This window comes from Salmo trutta, chromosome 14 (assembly GCF_901001165.1).
Source record: "Salmo trutta chromosome 14, fSalTru1.1, whole genome shotgun sequence".
Lineage (NCBI taxonomy): Eukaryota > Metazoa > Chordata > Actinopteri > Salmoniformes > Salmonidae > Salmo > Salmo trutta.
Window position 1 is genome coordinate 67,236,288 of NC_042970.1, and position 20,735 is coordinate 67,257,022.

Consider the following 20,735-nt stretch of genomic DNA (forward strand, 5'->3'; position numbering starts at 1 on the left):
AGTCCCCGGCCACTAGGAGCGCAGCCTCTGGATGAGGGTTTTCATGTTTGTTTATGGCGGAATACAGCTCACTGAGTGTGGTTTTAGTGCCTGCCTTGGTCTGTGGTGATATGTAGACAGCTTCGAAGGATATAGATGAAAGCTCTCTAGGTTGATAGTGTAGTCTACGGCTTTTCATGAGATACTCTACCTCAGGCGAGCAAAACCTTGAGACTTCCTTAGATATTGTGCACCAGCTGTTGTTTACATAAATGCATAGGCCGACATCCCGTGTCTTACCAGAGGCTGCTGTTCTGTCCTGCTGATAGAGTGTATAACCCACCAGCTGTATGTTCTTAATGTCGTCGTTCAGCCACGAGTCGGTGAAACATAAGACATTACAGTTTTTAATGTCCCGTTGGTAGGATATATGTGCTTTCAGTTTGTCCCATTTATATTCCAGCGATTGAACGTTAGCTAGCAGAACAGAAGGTAAGGGCAGATTAGCTACTCGTCGCCTGATCCTCACAAGGCATCCCGATCTCTTTCCGCAAAACCTACGTTTCCTTTTCCAGCGAATCACGGGGATCTGGGCCTGGTCGGGCGTCCGTAGTATATCTCTTGCGTCCGACTCATTGAAGAAGAACTCCTCGTCCAATTTGAGGTGAGTAATCCCAGTTCTGATGTCCAGAAGCTCTTTTCGGTCATAAGAGACAGTAGCAGCAACATTATGTACAAAACAAGTTACAAACAACGCGAAAAGACAAACAAAATAGCATGGGTGGTTAAGAGCCGATAAGACGTCAGCCCTTCCCTCCGGCGCCATCTTACATTGTAGCCTATGTGATGATTGCAGAGATCCGTTTTCTCACTGCAACCAATAATGTCGTTTTTCAGTCCCCTAGCTCCACACTCTTCATATGGGAGCGAAGGAACAATTATCAAATGGCTGCCCTTTTCCCTACATAGTGCACAACTACCAATGGACCCTGGTCAAAAGTAGTGCATAGGGTGCCATTTGGGAAGCAGGTACACCGTGGTTTTTAGAATAGAATAATGTATTCTATACTTAATCATGTTTATTTCTCTCCTCTAACGAACTTCCATTGTCCTACCAAGAGTTACTGTCTGAATATCTTTTTACCTCCGCTTGATAAGCAGTTCATTCATCTTGGTGGAAAAAGAAAAGTGGCAACTGATAACAGAATTTACTTTTCTCTCTTTCGAATTCTTTGCAAAGTTTTGGAGCATTGTGGAGATCTCAGGTCTGTTATTCTGGGAAGCCCTCTCGGGCCCCCCTCTTGTTTTGTCATCGTCATGGTTACCTCATCGGCTCAGCACATGCCCAAGGTGATCGACAGACAGTGCTTAGCTTTCACTTGGACCGCCGGGCCGTCTCCTCTTACATCTCTCTGACTCCATCTCTATCTTCCTCTGTGTCACTCTTCCTCTCTCTCTCTCTCTCTCTCTCTCTGTCTCTCTCTCTACATGTCGCATCACTGATGTGAACTGGCCACCAACAGGTTTTGCTTAGTATTCACAGCTTCAGTGTGATGGTGACTCCACACTGCTCTTTCTCACCTGGACAAAAGGAACACCTATGTGAGAATGCTGTTCATTGACTACAGCTCAGCGTTCAACACCATAGTGCACACGAAGCTCATCACTAAGCTAAGGACTCTGGGACTAAACATCTCCCTCTGCAACTGGATCCTGGACTTCCTGACGGGCCGCCCCCAGGTGGTAAGAGTAGGCAACAACACGTCTGCCACGCTGATCCTTAACACGTGGGCCCCTCAGGGGTGTGTACTTAGTCCCCTCTTGTATTCCCTGTTCACCCATGACTACGTGGCCAAACACGACTACAACACCATCATTAAGTTTGCTGATCACCGACAACGATAAGACTGCCTATAGGGAGGTGGTCAGAGAACTGGCAGTGTGGTGCCAGGACAACAACCTCTCCCTCAATGTGAGCAAGACAAAGGAGCTTGTCGTGGACTACAGGTAAAGTCGGGCCGAACAGGACCCCATTAACTTCAACGGGGCTGTAGTGGAGCGGGTCGAGAGTTTCAAGTTCCTTGGTGTCCACATCCCCAACAAAACTATCATGGTCCAAACATACCAAGACAGTTGTGAAGAGGGCACGACAAAACCTTTTCTCCCTCAGGAGACTGAAAAGATTTGGCATGGGTCCCCAGATCCTCAAAAGGTTTTACAGCTGCACCATCGAGAGCATCCTGACCGGTTGCATCACCGCCTGGTATGGCAACTGCTCAGCATCTGACCGTAAGGGGCTACAGAGGGTAGTGCAAACGGCCCAGTCAGGTGTCAGAGGAAAGGCCATAAGGCCACTGTTTTCTCTGCTAACGCACGGCAAGTGGTACCGGAGCGCCAAGTCTAGGACCAAAAGGTTCCTCAACAGCTTCTACCCCCAAGCCATTAGACTGCTGAACAATTCATAAAAATCGCCACCGGACAATTTACATTGACCCCCCCCCTTTTGTATACTGCTGCTACTCGCTGTTTGTTTGTCATCTTTGCATAGTCACTTCGCCCCCACCTACATGTACAGATTACCTCAACTAGCCTGTATCCCCGCACACTGACTCGGTGTTCGTGCCCCCTGTATATAGTCTTGTTATTGTTATTCTTATTGTGTTACTTTTTATTATTACTTTTTATTTTAGCCTACTTGGTAAATCTTTTCTTCTTCTTGAACTGCACTGTTGGTTAAGGGCTTGTAAGTAAGTATTTCACGGTAAAGTCTACACTTGTTGTATTCGGCGCATGTGGCAAATAAAGTTTGATTTGATTTAATGGTGTGGAAGTGTTCCGTAGCGGGAGGCAGCTTGATGTACAGCTACACCCCCTGGGCAGAACGCTCGTCTGTTACAGGGCCTCATGGTTCGTGTTCTCATATCTTGACTGAAGGGTGTCTCTAATGGTACAGAGGTTATGAACCATTGCGTGTAGGAGCTCTACACTGCCCTACCAAGTAAAAGGGCAGTAACTGCTCATTGAGTGTAACTGAGAAAAATGTCTTTAAAGTATTTTCATTGTTCAGCCTGAGTTGTAGGCAGATCACTGGAAATCTGTTGTTTTACTATGAGGTCATTTTTTATTCATATTGACCCCGACCTCTGACACGGTAGTTACTGTCTTCTTGCTTGGTACACCCACGGGAATACGTTTCCATGACTATTATTTTTTTTACGCAAACTTGTGATCATAAATGTAAATATTCAGACCCATTGACTTTTTCTACATTTTGTTACGTTACGGCCTTATTCTAAAATGGATTCAATTGTTTTTTTCCCTCATCAATCTACACACAATACCCCATAATGACAAATCCAAAACAGATTTTTAGACATTTTTTGCTAATTTATCTTTTTTTTTTAAATAAAATGAATTATCATATTTACATAAGTATTCAGACCCTTTACTCAATACTTTGTTGAAGCACCTTTGGCAGCGATTACGGCTTCGAGTCTTCTTGGGTATGACGCTATAAGCTTGGCACACCTGTATTGCAGGAGTTTCTCCCATTCTTCTCTGCAGATCCTCTCAAGCTCTGTCAGGTTGGATGGGGAGCGTTGCTGCACAGCCATTTTCAGGTCTCTCCAGAGATGTTAGATTGGGTTCAAGTCCGGGTTCTGGCTGGGCCACTCAAGGACATTCAGAGACTTGTCCCGAAGCCACTCCTGCGTTGTCTTGGCTGTGTGCTTAGGGTCGTTGTCCTGTTGGAAGGTGAATCTTTGCCTCAGTCTGAGGTCTTGAGCGCTCTGGAGCATCAAGGATCTCTCTGTACTTTGCTCCGTTCATCTTTTCCTCGATCCTAACTAGTCTCCCAGTCCTTGCCTCTTAAAAACATCCCCACAGCATGACGCTGCCACCACCATGCTTCACCGTAGGGATGGTGCCAGGTTTCCTTCTGACGTGATTCTTGGCATTCAGGCCAAAGAGTTCAATCTTGGTTTCATCAGACCAGAGAATCTTGTTTCCTGATAAGCGTGTAATTAAAAGCATCTGAGAGCCTGGGAACTGTGGATTCCTTCCTGGTTTGCTGGCTTTACCACAGAAGCACCGAATTCTGTACATAGTGCACTTTATTTGACCAGAGGCCTATGGACCATGTTCAAAAATACGACACTTTAGGGAAAAGGGTGCAATTTGTGACGTTGTCACAATATAAGAACTGTAATGTCTCATCAAGGTTGCTGTCAAGGAGTTGCCTTGAAAGTGTCAATATGAGTTTGAATATAGTTTTGTGGTCTTTGCTTCTATGATAGTTTGCATATGAAGATTTTAGTCCTACCATGATAGTTTGGTTATGACGTTTTGAGGAGAATGTCTCTGCCAAGAGGATGTTTCACACCAACGCTACAGATGAAGGGATGCCTTACATGTTGCTTGGATATTGTGGTCTTGCCTTTACATAATAGAAAAGTGTTTTTGTGGGTAAAGCCCGACAGATATATGTCCTCGAATGAAAGTTTGGGCACAAGGCCGTCTTTCATTTCAGGGTTGTGGCACTCATCTTCTCATTTTATCCTCAGCTTCTTCCCAATGTATCTGTGAGAAAATGAAACCAGTCACGAAGATCATCATTTATCTTGGACTTTTATGAAATTCCTGGGTCTCAATATGAGAGGCTAAGGGGTTGAACCTCATGCTGCTATAGCCCACAGTGACCGCTGACAGGCTAGCTGTGGAGACCTTCAGCCGTTCTGGTGGTTGCCTATAGGTCATAACTCTGCTGAGCCACATGGAGGTTAGAACCATTAGCATACTCCCCAACTCTTTTCCCCTTAAGTTGCCTTTCTGGAAGTTTCTTTCAACCTTTGGGCCGAAGTTTAACTCCCTTTTACCTTTTAAAGGAGAGGCGTTCTGGTAGGAGAGAGAAGGAGAAAGTGCTCTGTGCTCCCTGACCTTTTGGGATTATGGTAATAGGATTATGAAATAGAGGGTGATCGGCACCGCAGCAGGGCTCTCAACCAGGCCACCACAGATCAGGAGACTGACTGACTGGCTTATTGTTATGGGTGGAGAAGAAGCCCCAGGTGGACAAGCAGCCTGTGAGTCACCACCAGGGCTGTGATAGATGGCATCTGTTTCCCCCAAGTTGATGGTGTTTTCCCTTTCTCCTCCGCTGCAGCTTTATCCAGGGGGGGCAGTGTTGCTTGAGATGTTGACGGACAGTTGAAGGCTCCCACTCCCTGCCCAGATGCCAACCTTGAAAATGTCACAGACAGAGGACCCCACCCCACCCACCCCGATCGCCACCTCCCTCCCTCCCCCCAATCCCAATTCCAAACCCTCTCCTACGTTTTTGTAGAATTTAAATCAGGCCCCCCCCTGAAGGCGCCTGGGCCGGGTCCATTTCCCCTATTAAAGACCATAAATCTCTATGGTGAATGGAGCCGCCGCCCCCTCATAAAAAGGGGTCAGTTTAGGGCGACCCCCAGAAAGAAGGACTGAATAGAGAGAAAAACAGACAGAGAAGGCTCCAAAAATAAATGTTTCTCCCTCTTTTTGTTCCCTCGTTCTCGGGAATCGCCTCAGAATGGCCTCTGACAGTGGTTGCTGTAAATGAGGGCTTGGCCCGCTGGTAATGAGGCTTTCTCACCCCAATGTTATGTGGAGATTTGTCTGAAGAGTTTTATGGCCTCCTGTCTTTGTCTCTGTGCTGACCTGGCCATGCCCTGTGTCTGAACAACATGGACTCTCCATCACCCTCTCTTTCTTCTTCCACAACTTTTGTGTGTGTCTCATGGCATGTATGTGTGTATGTTTTTGTGTATGTTGAATAAGATGTATCTGTGTGTGTGGTGTGTGTGTGTATGAATCAGTCATCACATGTGTATGTGTGCGCATATTCCACACACTCCTTTCAGACTCAGGCGACGGGGGGGTGGGTAAACTGTTTATTTGCCCACATGCTAGGGAACCTGCTGCGGACCACTCACCCAGCTGTCTGCTGTGTGAATCCCTGTTACCACAGGAGCCCTGGGGGCAAAGCAAGCACTCTCCTCCTTTTGATTCCCCCTTTCTTTCTCTCTGTTCCCCCTCTGTGGTATCCAAGTGTTTAGACACACACACACACACACACACACACACACACACACACACACACACACACACACACACACACACACACACACACACACACACACACACACACACACACACACACACACACACACACACACACCATCCCTCCTGTCCTCTTGGCTAACAGCCAAGCAGGAGATTGTTACATTTCAGCCCCGCAGCCTCTTTGTTTTGTGTTGTTGCTGTAGAGCAGCATCTGTCTAAGCCTTATGATAGTACTGTACTCCATTTTGTATGTGTGTGTGCATGTATGTGTGTATTGTTTAAAGCCTCAGCCCCCATAATTGAACCAGGGACATGTCTCAGTGCAATAAGATGGTAATTAAGTCTTGGTGCCGTCAGGGTTTTGAGAGGAGGAGGAGGACAAGGAGTGGGCGAAAAGTCATCTCACTCCCAGTGATAGATCTTGGCTGTCTTTAGCTGTACAGGTTGGGGCTACTGGTTGGAAATAGTGGACGGATGGATCACATACTGAACTGATGAATTAATTTTCTCCTTGTTGATGAGGCCTATTAATGCTGTTAAATCCCTGCTTGTTTTGGTTGCCGACCCAGCTACACTGGATGATTACAGCCAGGCGATGATGTCGTTTAGATGTGATTGGATCAAGGGGTATGACTTGTAATATGAATGTGGTTCAGGGTTAGAGGAAGAGATCAAGATGTGGGAGTGTTTCAGGGATATGGTATTATATTTGACATTTTAATTGTATTCATTTAGCAGATGCTCTTATCCAGAGCAATTAGTGTTAAGTGCCTTGTTCAAGGGCACATTTTTTCACATATTCACATATTTTTCACCTAGTTGTCTTGGGGGTTTGAATCAGCGACCTTTCAGTTACTGGCCCAATGCTCTTAACCGCTAGGCTATGTAACAGCCAGAGAGCAGTGTAACAGCAGAGACTATGACATCTCAACCCCTCTCCATGGGGAGTGACTTGTACCTGGCTGTGACCTGTCCCTCAGGGTGACGTCATCACATGTCCATGTAACATGGCAGTGTTGCTACGTTACACACTTCTTGTGGCGGGGTGTGACAGGCTGTGCTAATTTGTGGCAGCAAGTCTGGAGCCCGATGAGAGGGATCTGATGAATGAGAGACCCTAAAACGCTGTCAGTCAGCCCGACACACACACACACACACAAGCACACTGACAGCCCACTGCTAAAAGACCAATTGGGCGAGGCGACACACACCCAGCCATCATGCATTACCCCAGACAGAAAGGCACGTCACTCACCCCCTCCGCTTGCAGCATAGCCCAAAACAGGACTACCAAAAAACCTCTAGCCTGATCCAAGATCTGATTCTGCTGTCTTGCCAACTCTTATGGTCGTCAGGCATAACAACACAAACAGATCTGGGACCAAGCTAATAAACTGATGTACTACCCTTGTACAGCTCTGAGAGGAAAGAGAAAGATCACAGGTGCATGGTCTGAAAAACAATTTCAGCCAGTAAATTGGACTGTATGCAGAGTTATGAATCCTATCAGCCTTTTTTTGTGCTTTTAAAGACATTCAAATGAAAGAGGGAGGAGAGTGAATGAGTTCACCTGGAGAGAGAAAGCAATCCCCAGGCCAGGCTAATCTATCTCTATTCACTTCCCATCCAGCCAGGGAATAAAGAAGATAATGATGCTGTGTCTTTGTAGAAGGGGATGGTCTGTCTGTCTCTCCTCCTTTGATCAGGGGCTGGTAGGAATTGATAGAATACTGAAGGGGGAAGGAGATTGGTGGACTATACTGTCAGACACTGTATCCTTCTCCTGGGTCTGGTTTATTAAAGCACATTGTAGCAAAACAACCCCATGTGGTCCCTCTATGTTTTACTCCGTTTTCTTCCATTTGGTGCCTACTGATCAATTTGGGGGTTGTCCTAACACAGTTTGACCTGACATTTCCCACACCGACAGGTCTAGAGACGTTCCTCGTCCATTAAATTAACCCATGTGCATGTTCATTAGACAGAAAGTCCTTGTCTCCCACACACTGTCATTTATTCTCTCTCTCTGTCTCGCTCTCTTTCTCTCATTCTCTCTCTTTTTGTCTTTCCTTTTTTCTCTTGACAATTATTCCATTGTACCCCAGAACCCCAGTAAAAGACAGAAAAGTGCTGAAGGGTGGCCACTTTAACTTGTTATTTTCCCGCTCATTGTGTGAAGAGATGATTATGGCAGAAGGAGAGTGGACCTAAATCCACTTTCCTTTGATGTAGAAGAGAAAAGGTACAGGAAGTGAGAGAAGGAAGCCTTAGAGTAACCACTCGTTAAATATGTAGGCTACACTCTTAGAAAAAATCGTTCCAAGAGGGTTCTTCAGCTGTTCCCATAGGAGAACCCTTTTTGGTTCCAGGTAGAAACTTTTTGTAGAACCCTCTGTGGAAAGGGTTTTACATGGAACCCAAAAGGGTTCTATCTGGAACCAAAAGGGTTCAGCCTGGAACCAAAAAGGGTTCTCTTATGGGGACAACCGAAGAACCCTTTTAGGTTCTAGATAACACCTTTTGTCTAAGAGTGTAGCGCAGGAGCACCCTTAGTAGGAATCATGAGGTGTTGTTTTGGAATGGAAGGGGTGGGTGAGGACTAGGTGGGGGATCTTGGAAAGGGTTGGAGATTGGGTTGTTTGGATGGTGGGTTTTTCATGCTGTCCGGATGAGAGAATGGAATGAAGTCTTGCTCTTTCCCATATCTTTGTTCAACCTCCCACCTGCAGTATGAGAAAGTCTTAAGTAGCATTGCTGTGGTTTCCACATGTTGCTTTATACTTGGTAGACTAAAATAGTTGCATATTGTCTAAATCTCTTTATGAAAGAACATTCTCCTTCCCTAAAGGAAAAGCATATTCTTACCTCAAAAAACAAAGTTCTTACTTTGGTCATTGTAGATGTCAGTGTGCCGCCATAGACTCTCTGACCTGTCATCAGGGAACTGTGGGCTCAGGCCTTATATTAGCTAGCTCACTAAGGTGGATACAGCGTTGCACACAGGAGGATAATACGACTCTATACACAGTCATTTATCACCTCATCTATTTTTACCTCTATTCTCATTCTCCTCCCTTCTTTTAACGAGTGAACCTCTGCACACACAGACGCGCGCACACACACTGACACACACACACACACACACACACACACACACACACACACACACACACACACACACACACACACACACACACACACCTTCCCTCCTGTCCTCTATGGATTATCACAGTCTCTTCGTGAGTGTGGACTTGCGTTATCGGACATTGGCATGGCATTGGAAAGGCTATTAGTGTCCTGTCAAAATATTAGACATCGCTTAAGTCACAGTGGTGTAGGAAGTCCGCGAGCCTGGTCGTGACACGCGTGGCTAACAGGGCTCCATTTGAGCCAGATGCTGACCTTTCCACCGAGACATTTGGCGACGGGAGAGATGATGTCTGGCGACGGGAGAGATGATGTCTGGGTAATTAACAGTCTGGAGACGATATCCTCCTCCTAGACCCGCCTCATTCTGCCACTCAATCATCAGCAGCTGCGCTGATAGTAACACCGTTATATTGGCGCTGATTGGATGCAAGACAAATATACTGCCTTCTGATTGGATGAAGTACTAACATATCGGTGCTTATTGATTAAAAGACTAATGTTAGCACTGATTGGCACTGATTGGAAAAAATGCTGATATATTGGCACTGATTGAATGAGATGCTAATAGATTGGCAGTGATTGGACCAAATTATTAGACTGATATATTGGTTCTGCCAATCTCCATTTGCTGGTACCAGCTGAGACGAATGCATAGTTAAACCAAGACACCCATCAGAATGAGAACGAACGTGGAGATTCCAAAAGTGAATCAATGTGAATCTATCCCACAAATGAGCTTGAATGGAGCTTTTAGCTTTGAACTGCGCAACTTTGGAAGTTGGTGTCTTACAAAAAATAGCATGCACACTGAAAAAACAACAATCCCCTCATCATCTCCTATTGTATGGTGCTTGGAAAGCTCCTTTTCTTGAGGTATGAAAAGCATTGTTCTGTTCTGCAGAATTAACTCCCTATGTCGAAATCGTGAATGACGCACATTCTTGTACCCCATCAGTGTCTGAGACAGCCAGCAGCTGTCAAAACACAACCTTTTGCTACGTCGACTTAACTTGGAGTGTGAAGTTGATGTCAGATCTGGTCTGGTGAACACAGAGCCAGGTTCTTACAAACTGCCCAGGCTGAAGACTAGCTTTGCACAGACAATAATAGCCTATATGTTCTATTCATACCACCCAGTCTGACTGAAGAAAACATATTTTCTTTACGTTGTCTTATGGTTTGGATCAGACATCTTTACGTTGTCTTATGGTTTGGATGAGACATCTTTACGTTGTCTTATGGCTTGGATGAGACATCTTTACGTTGTCTTATGGCTTGGATGAGACATCTTTACGTTGTCTTATGGCTTGGATGAGACATCTTTACGTTGTCTTATGGCTTGGATGAGACATCTTTACGTTGTCTTATGGCTTGGAAGAGACATCTTTACGTTGTCTTATGGTTTGGATCAGACATCTTTACGTTGTCTTATGGCTTGGAAGAGACATCTTTACGTTGTCTTATGGTTTGGATCAGACATCTTTACGTTGTCTTATGGCTTGGATGAGACATCTTTACGTTGTCTTATGGTTTGGATCAGACATCTTTACGTTGTCTTATGGCTTGGAAGAGACATCTTTACGTTGTCTTATGGCTTGGATGAGACATCTTTACGTTGTCTTATGGCTTGGATGAGACATCTTTACGTTGTCTTATGGCTTGGATGAGACATCTTTACGTTGTCTTATGGTTTGGATGAGACATCTTTACGTTGTCTTATGGTTTGGATGAGACATCTTTACGTTGTCTTATGGTTTGGATCAGACATCTTTACGTTGTCTTATGGTTTGGATCAGACATCTTTACGTTGTCTTATGGCTTGGATGAGACATCTTTACGTTGTCTTATGGCTTGGATGAGACATCTTTACGTTGTCTTATGGTTTGGATGAGACATCTTTACGTTGTCTTATGGCTTGGATGAGACATCTTTACGTTGTCTTATGGTTTGGATCAGACATCTTTACGTTGTCTTATGGTTTGGATCAGACATCTTTACGTTGTCTTATGGTTTGGATGAGACATCTTTACGTTGTCTTATGGCTTGGATGAGACATCTTTACGTTGTCTTATGGTTTGGATCAGACATCTTTACGTTGTCTTATGGTTTGGAAGAGACATCTTTACGTTGTCTTATGGTTTGGATGAGACATCTTTACGTTGTCTTATGGTTTGGATCAGACCAACGGCGCAGGGATTAGAGTCAGATATTAGTGCAAGATGGGAAACACTGACACACCACACATCATGTTCCCGTTGACAGCAGGACTACCTTTCATCATTTTTTGGTGTCACCCAATCTTGTCTGTAGGGCCGTCTGGGGTGACTCTGTGGACCCAGTTGGCAGTCACAGCCATGACCCTTCAACCCTGGCTGTCAGGTCCTAGCCACGTCCCCTTTGTCCCTGTCCCAGCCCGCTTGCAAGCTGCTGTCTGCACTCAAGTTGAACTAGTCTCCTAGACAACAACGAGGAGAGAGTTAGCGCCATATTTCTCTCTGGTCAATGGAGGTACAGATCAACTCATGTAGTGTTGTATTGCCAGTCAATGGGAGTAGTGATGTAATCTAGCATTAGTGTTGCCTCAGCTGTAGATTGGTGTGTGTGTGTGTGTGAGACTCAGATTAGGCAGATATCACACAGGAAGGGCCCCTCGCTGGTGTCAAGGTCACACTTAGAAACTCTGAATTAGCATTGGAATGGCAGCAGAGCCACAGTGTGTATGTTTGTGGGCGTGTGCGTGCATGTGTGATGAGAGGGGCGCAGAATATGGGGTTTGAAGGGGTCCTCCCCCTCTTTAGTCATGGACCACCCTACCCCCTGCCTCACACCATCCCTTTTCATCTTTCCCGAAAACCTTTGAGTCACAGGAGCGTCCCATTTCCCAGCTGTCAGCTGACCCCTTTAACACCCCAACCTACAGAGTCAAGCCCCTAACAGTGATGCATGGGCCAAAGAAAAGTATACTGAACATGCAACAATTTCAAAGATTTTAGAGAGATACAAGTTCGTATAAGGAAATCAGTCATTTTAAATAAATACATTAGGCCCTAATCTATGGATTTCACATGACAGGGAATACAGATGCATCTGTTGGTCACAGATACCTTAAAAAAAAGGAAAGGGGCGTGGATCAGAAAACCAGTCAGTATCTGGTGTGATCAAGATTTGCTTCATGCAGTGTGACACATCTCCTTCGCGTAGAGTTGATCAGGCTGTTGATTGTGGCCTGAGGAATGTTGTCCCACTCCTCTTCAATGGCTGTGAGAAGTTACTGGATATTGGCGGTAACTGGAACACGCTGTCGTACACGTCAATCCAGAGCATCCCAAACATGCTCAATGGGTGATATGTCTGAGTATGTAGGCCATGGAATAACAGAGATTTTCAGCTCCCAGGAATTGTGTACAGATCCTTGCGACATGGGGCTGTACATTATCATGCTGAAACATGAGGTGATGGCGGCGGATGAATGGCACGACATTGGGCCTCAGGATCTCATCACGGTATTGCTGTTCATTCAAATTGCACAAATGCAATTGTGTTCGTTGTCAGTAGCTTATGCCTGCCTATATCATAACCCCACTGCCACCATGGGGCACTCTGTTCACAACGTTGAAATCAGCAAACCTCTCGCCCACACAATGCCATACATGTGGTCTGCGGTTGTGAGACCGGTTGGACGTACTGCCAAATTCTCTAAAACAATGTTGAAGGAGGCTTATGGTAGAGAAATTAACATTAAATTCTCTGGCAACAGCTCTGGTGGACATTCCTGCAGTCAGCATGCCAATTGCACGCTCCCTCAAAACTTGAGACATCTGTGGCATCGTGTTGTATGACAAAGGAGAAATGGGATACATGGAGAAATTCTTACTAACAGGGATGTAAAGAAATTTGTTCCCGAAATTTGAGAGAAAAAATATTTTTGTGGGTAAGAACATTTTCTGGGATCTTTTATTTCAGCTCATAAAACATGGGACCAACACTTTACATGTTGCGTTTATATTTTTGTTTAGTGTACATCTGCCGCTCACTTAGATCACTCACTCCATGTGTGTGTGTCTCCGTGAGTGATCTAATAGTAAATGTAGCTAAGTGAAGAGTGCTTTTGGAACACACACACACACACACACTCCTCTCCATCTCCCTCAGGGAGTCAGATCCCATGACTGGAGAAAGCGATCATTACAATCACATCACTTACCAGGAGAGATGGGATAGTGAGTGAGTGAGTGTGTGTGTGTGTGGGCAAACATGCACATGTGAATGTGTGTGTGTACTTGTCCGTGTGTGTGTGTGTGTGTGTGTGTGTGTGTGTGTGTGTGTGTGTGTGTGTGTGTGTGTGTGTGTGTGTGAGAGAGAGAGCGAGATAGAGAATCCCAGCCCTGAGACACTCCTGTCCTCCCCAGTGTTGCTCTGTAATTAGCAGAGAGAAACAAGCTTCCTCCCCCACCTGTCTAGTAGCTTTTAATTAGACCAGCTAATTTGATCATGTAAAAGGAGCACTCTACCTTTGTGTGTGTGTGAACTTGTTTGTTCATGTGTGTGGCTCCCAGTCCCATGACCCTGCAGCATGTTCAGCTGCCTGCCCCTCACCAGTTCTTCATCTATCATGATGAGTAGCTCGCTGTTGATCAATGGCATAATGAACATGTGTAGTAATGTCCCACTGCAGCAGACACTTCTAGGTTGTGTCTCAAACGGCACCCTATTCCCTATATAGTGCACTACTTTTGACAGGGGCGGACTGGGACCAGAAATTGTCCCTGGTATTTCTAACACACCGGACCATTCTTTCCTTGAGGCGCCAGATGGCCAATCCGCCCCTGACTTTTGACCGCAGCCCATAGTGCTCCTGTCAAAAGTAGTGCACTACATAAGGAATAGGGTGCCATTTTGGAGACTAAGGGCCTACAAATAAATATATTCCCTATATGTTAATGTGTTTATAATTCTGTATGACCTGACTGTGTAGGTGTCAGGTGTTATCCTACAGCAGTATAATTCATTGCATGCCTTGAGTGATTGAGCTGGTGAGGCCGATCGAGGGTCATATAAAACATTTCAATCTTTTATGGTTTCATGTAGCTACTGTAGACTATGTCATTAAGTTGAAGCCCATAGGATAGAGTAGAACCCTTCTCTAGAATAGCACGTAGACTATATGCTTCTTCAAGTTTTATAAAGCTGGATAGAGAACAATTTTTACTTTACCGGTTGTTGGTGTCTTGTTAAACTTTCACAAGCCTTGAGCTAACAGCTAGCCTAATCACCTGTTAAAGGTCTTCACCCATCATGCAGAGTACAGGAAGCCCCCAAAGGGAACATAGATTCACTAATGGCCTCCCTCAGCGCCACAGCGGTATTTTGGCAGCTCTATGGGGTACCATTAGTCCCGTAACACCGCAGTTCTGTGAATTGTGAACCCCTGCTCTCAGGGTAATGCGTGTTATTGCACCCCCCCGTCAGTCAGGTCACGCATGTTATTGCGCACGTTACTGTGCCGATCGGCCAAGTCATGCATGTTACCACGGCAACCTGTATGTGGTAAAGGAATGGGAATGAGACGTCTCTATTTGTGGCTGATAACATCATTGTAGGTGAAATACTACTTCCATTATTTAACCTCACAGAATAGACTATGTAGAATTGTGAATTTATCCCAGTGTTTTTGTGATGGGCATAGATCTGTTGACGATAAACCTGAAATGACCAACCATACCGATCACTTATCGCAGGCATTTTGCTGATATCGTGACGATACGTAGCCTACACTAGAGAAATGTGATAAGATAGTTTGCTAATATGGGTGAAGGTTTAGTTGACAATTGATGGCTACAATCAAACTAGTAGAAGTAGTTTAAAGGTGCACATTAATGTTATAAACGTATCGTTCTGTTCATCGTTATCGCACCAGTTCAGCCAGTTGATCGCATTCTAGAGTTTGGTCCTTGGTAGTTTTTCCATTGTTCAGGACGTTATGAATGGGAACCATGTGATTAGGGCATTTACCTACAGGGGTCGTGCTTCATGGAGACACCTGACACGGTAGTTCACAAAAGAGAGGATTTAAGATTATTTTGGCCTAAATATCAACTAACCACATACAAATTTGAGAGCAACCAGGAGCACAAAACTGAGTTGTCAGTTGTCTTTTCCAATTGAACTTCATTATCTTGCACCATTACCATACATTATCCTACACTCCAGTTAACCGCTCTCCTTTGCGGTGGTGGTCACTGTTCCAGAAAATGCCTCATGGGTTTATCTCAGCGCAGGGCAGGGGGCCTGTTGGACAGTGTCCCATCTTAGATCAGGTCAGAGGTCACTAGATGAGTGGAGCAGCTTCCTGGGGTGAGGTTAGGGATAAGGGATGTGGTAGAGTCATTATATCAGGGTTGACTGGTTTACAATCACTCCAACATGTCTGTAGCTGCCTGAACACACTACTGTTTATTAGGGTGGCTGGAGGGCTAACAGAATCACATTTCCCACGTGTTGGATGGATTCATTTGTTTGATTAATATTAGAAACGTATTAGATCTAAACAGGTCAGGGGAAGGACCTTGTGGTCAGCTCATACAGAGGGAAAAATGTTGCTCAAAATTAGACTTGAACCAATGATATTTCAGACTGTTCTGTGGGCTGTTAGGCTTGGTGGACTCCCTAAACTCTCCATGGCTGCTGCCTCAAGCTTCTTAATATGCAGCATTATGAAAATGAGGCTAAGGACCCAGCCTAGTATTGTCCCCAACCTTCTCTTCTCTTTTCTCTCTTCTCTCTCTTCTCCTCTCCTCTTCTCTTCCCTTCCCCTCCCTCCTCTTCTCTCATTTCCTCTATACTTTCCTCTCTTCTCCTCAGCCCTTGAAGCTAGGCTATGGAGTAGCCCAAATGGCAGGATTACTGGGTGTGTGTGCGTGTGCGTGTGTCAAATAAAGGCCGTTGTCTGCATAATACTCTATCATTGGTCCGGGGGAAACAATCTGTTTGGTTTGTCTCTCACCCCACGCCCCTTTGTTGTGCCCATAACAACCCCCATGGTCAGGAGGAGGCAGTAGCAAGTCCTGGCTTAGCTTGTATTACATTTTGGGTGGAGATTGACATTTGAATATGGACAGTACAACATAATGATTTGCCCCTGTGTGTGTATGCCATGGTAATAGAGTTGAGCAGGTACTCACACTCAAACCATAAAGACGAAATCCCAAGGAAGCCCAGATGTAATTCCATACTCAAAATAATTCCAAACGTACCAGTGCAAAGTGCAATAAGTGCTAAACAAAAAAGAACACACGTTTCAGCGTTTGTCATCATCAGTGCTGTTCCCATATTCTAATGTGTCTATGTCATCATCAGTGCTGTTCCCGTATTCTAATGTGTCTATGTCATCATCAGTGCTGTTCCCATATTGTAATGTGTCTATGTCATCATCAGTGCTGTTCCCGTATTCTAATGTGCCTATGTCATCATCAGTGCTGTTCCCATATTGTAATGTGTCTATGTCATCATCAGTGCTGTTCCCGTATTCTAATGTGCCTATGTCATCATCAGTGCTGTTCCTATATTGTAATGTGTCTATGTCATCATCAGTGCTGTTCCCATATTGTAATGTGTCTATGTCATCATCAGTGCTGTTCCCATATTGTAATGTGTCTATGTCATCATCAGTGCTGTTCCCATATTGTAATGTGTCTATGTCATCAACAGTGCTGTTCCCATATTGTAATGTGTCTATGTCATCATCAGTGCTGTTCCCATATTGTAATGTGTCTATGTCATCATCAGTGCTGTTCCCATATTCTAATGTGTCTATGTCATCATCAGTGCTGTTCCCATATTGTAATGTGTCTATGTCATCATCAGTGCTGTTCCCATATTCTAATGTGTCTATGTCATCATCAGTGCTGTTCCCATATTGTAATGTGTCTATGTCATCATCAGTGCTGTTCCCATATTCTAATGTGTCTGTCATCATCAGTGCTGTTCCCATATTCTAATGTGTCTATGTCATCATCAGTGCTGTTCCCATATTCTAATGTGTCTATGTCATCATCAGTGCTGTTCCCATATTCTAATGTGTCTATGTCATCATCAGTGCTGTTCCCATATTGTAATGTGTCTATGTCATCATCAGTGCTGTTCCCATATTCTAATGTGTCTTTCCTATGTCTTATGTGAAGCCCTCAGAGGGACAACAGGGTCTTATTGGGGGAAAGGGATTGGGTAAATCTTGCATGAAATTTCCATTAGGCCCCCATTGTTAAGGAGGGGTTCCCCACATCACACTCATCCCTGCCTGCCAGTGAGCCTGTTGACTGCAGAATTTGAACTGGAGTCTGAAGGGCTGAATGTGGAGCTGGTGTGTGGGAATGTATATGTGTGGGTCTTAGTGACAGTGTGTAGGCATGTGAGAGAAAGGGTGTGTGTTAGTTTCAGTTTGAGAGAGAGTTGTACGAGTGTGTGTCTAAGAGAGATGTGGGAGACAGGGGGTCTGAGATCTGAATGTAGGCTAAAATGGGGTTTGGGGCTGGGTTGTATTGTGGGGGGGGGGCTGAGAACAGGAGGTTTAGGGGGGGTGGGTGTTCAGTAAGGGACTGTAATCCGTCAGAGGGGTAAACAAGCTCTCATTCTGGACCAGACAGTCTGGTAGATACAAACAGAGACAGAGAGCAGTAGGACTGGACTAGACACAGACAGTAGTCTCTTACGACACTATTAACTGGCGAACACACGTGAGACATGGTTCTGGGTTCTGGGATTACACAAACTAGAGACATGACAAGATGTCCCCGGCAAAAACTGGAAGGCATCCTGCAGGAAAAGGTTAGTCTGGTTCACTTTCCCTTTCAGGGAGAGTGTGTGTGTGTGTGTGTGTGTGTGTGTGAGAGAGAGCATGGCATCGAGACAGATATAGTGTTGGAGTGTGTGAAATCTGAGTTAATGTGGTCGATTTCAACTTATTTATTTAGCACCAACACAGTCTTTATAGTCACCAAAATGCTCCGACCGTATTGCAGCATCTTTAAACGATGACTTTTGGAATCACCATAAAAAGGACTGCATGAGAGTCAACTGTCATCTCTCAGTTGTTGTTCTGAAGAGCAGAATGGAACAGCCCTTTATGCCCACCTGCCATTCTATTGCTGTAGAAATAGAATCGAATCAAATCCATTTGAATTTATCACATAGTCAAATAAAATTAAATACACAAGAATGGAGCAATATACAGGGAGTACCAGTACCAGATCAATGTGGAGCTATATACAGGGAGTACCAGTACCATATCAATGTGGAGCTATATACAGGGAGTACCAGTACCATATCAATGCGGAGCTATATACAGGGAGTACCATATCAATGTGGAGCTATATACAGGGAGTACCAGATCAATGAGGCGCTATATACAGGGAGTACCAGTACCATATCAATGTGGAGCTATATACAGGGAGTACCAGTACCATATCAATGCGGAGCTATATACAGGGAGTACCAGTACCAGATCAATGTGGAGCTAAATACAGGGAGTACCAGTACCAGATCAATGTGGAGCTATATACAGGGAGTACCAGTACCAGATCAATGTGGAGCTATATACAGGGAGTACCAGATCAATGAGGCGCTATATACAGGGAGTACCAGTACCAGATCAATGTGGAGCTATATACAGGGAGTACCAGTACCAGATCAATGTGGAGCTATATACAGGGAGTACCAGTACCAGATCAATGTGGAGCTATATACAGGGAGTACCAGTACCAGATCAATGTGGAGTTATATACAGGGAGTACCAGTACCAGATCAATGTGGAGATATATACAGGGAGTACCAGTACCAGATAAATGTGGAGCTATATACAGGGAGTACCAGTACCATATCAATGTGGAGCTATATACAGGGAGTACCAGTACCATATCAATGCGGAGCTATATACAGGGAGTACCAGTACCAGATCAATGTGGAGCTATATACAGGGAGTACCAGTACCAGATCAATGTGGAGCTATATACAGGGAGTACCAGATCAATGAGGCGCTATATACAGGGAGTACCAGTACCAGATCAATGTGGAGCTATATACAGGGAGTACCAGTACCAGATCAATGTGGAGCTATATACAGGGAGTACCAGTACCAGATCAATGTGGAGCTATATACAGGGAGTACCAGTACCAGATCAATGTGGAGTTATATACAGGGAGTACCAGTACCAGATCAATGTGGAGATATATACAGGGAGTACCAGTACCAGATAAATGTGGAGCTATATACAGGGAGTACCAGTACCAGATCAATGTGGAGCTATATACAGGGAGTACCAGTACCAGATCAATGTGGAGTTATATACAGGGAGTACCAGTACCAGATCAATGTGGAGATATATACAGGGAGTACCAGTACCAGATAAATGTGGAGCTATATACAGGGAGTACCAGTACCAGATCAATGTGGAGCTATATACAGGGAGTACCAGTACCAGATCAATGTGGAGCTATATACAGGGAGTACCAGTACCATATCAATGTGGAGCTATATACAGGGAGTACCAGTACCATATCAATGCGGAGCTATATACATGGAGTACCAGTACCAGATCAATGTGGAGCTATATACAGGGAGTACCAGTACCAGATCAATGTGGAGCTATATACAGGGAGTACCAGTACCAGATAAATGTGGAGTTATATACAGGGAGTACCAGTACCAGATCAATGTGGAGATATATACAGGGAGTACCAGTACCAGATAAATGTGGAGCTATATACAGGGAGTACCAGTACCAGATCAATGTGGAGCTATATACAGGGAGTACCAGTACCAGATCAATGTGGAGCTATATACAGGGAGTACCAGTACCAGATCAATGTGGAGCTATATACAGGGAGTACCTGTACCAGATCAATGTGGAGCTATATACAGGGAGTACCAGTACCAGATCAATGTGGAGCTATATACAGGGAGTACCAGTACCAGATCAATGTGGAGTTATATACAGGGAGTACCAGTACCAGATCAATGTGGAGATATATACAGGGAGTACCAGTACCAGATAAATGTGGAGCTATATACAGGGAGTACCAGTACCAGATCAATGTGGAGATATATACAGGGAGTACCAGTACCAGATAAATGTGGAGCTATATACAGGGAGTACCAGTACCAGATCAATGTGGAGCTGTATACAGGGAGTACCAGTACCAGATCAATGTGGAGCTATATACAGGGAGTACCAGTACCAGATCAATGTGGAGCTATATACAGGGAGTACCTGTACCAGATCAATGTGGAGCTATATACAGGGAGTACCAGTACCAGATCAATATGGAGCTATATACAGGGAGTACCAGTACCAGATCAATATGTGCAGTTGTATGAGGTATTTGAGGTAGATATGTACATGAAGGCAGGATAAAGTGACTAGGCATCAGGATAGATAATAATGAGGTATTTGAGGTAGATATGTACATGAAGGCAGGGTAAAGTGACTAGGCATCAGGATAGATAATAA

At 44.7% G+C, this 20,735-nt stretch overlaps 1 protein-coding gene across 3 annotated transcripts in view; it reads left to right on the forward strand.

Annotated features, from left to right (window-relative positions):
• Window positions 1-20,735, forward strand: part of LOC115208746 (rhomboid-related protein 3) — a 59,078-nt gene that overhangs the window by 14,982 nt on the left and 23,361 nt on the right. Inside the window, exon 1 of one of the 3 annotated variants that reach the window (XM_029777075.1) lies at window positions 17,861-18,054. The exons of the other annotated variants lie outside the window; for them this stretch is intronic. Coding sequence (XP_029632935.1) covers window positions 17,971-18,054 — 84 coding nt within the window. The 5' untranslated portion in view covers window positions 17,861-17,970. Of the gene's footprint in view, window positions 1-17,860; window positions 18,055-20,735 lie in introns of those variants that run through there. 3 annotated transcript variants of the gene reach the window in all.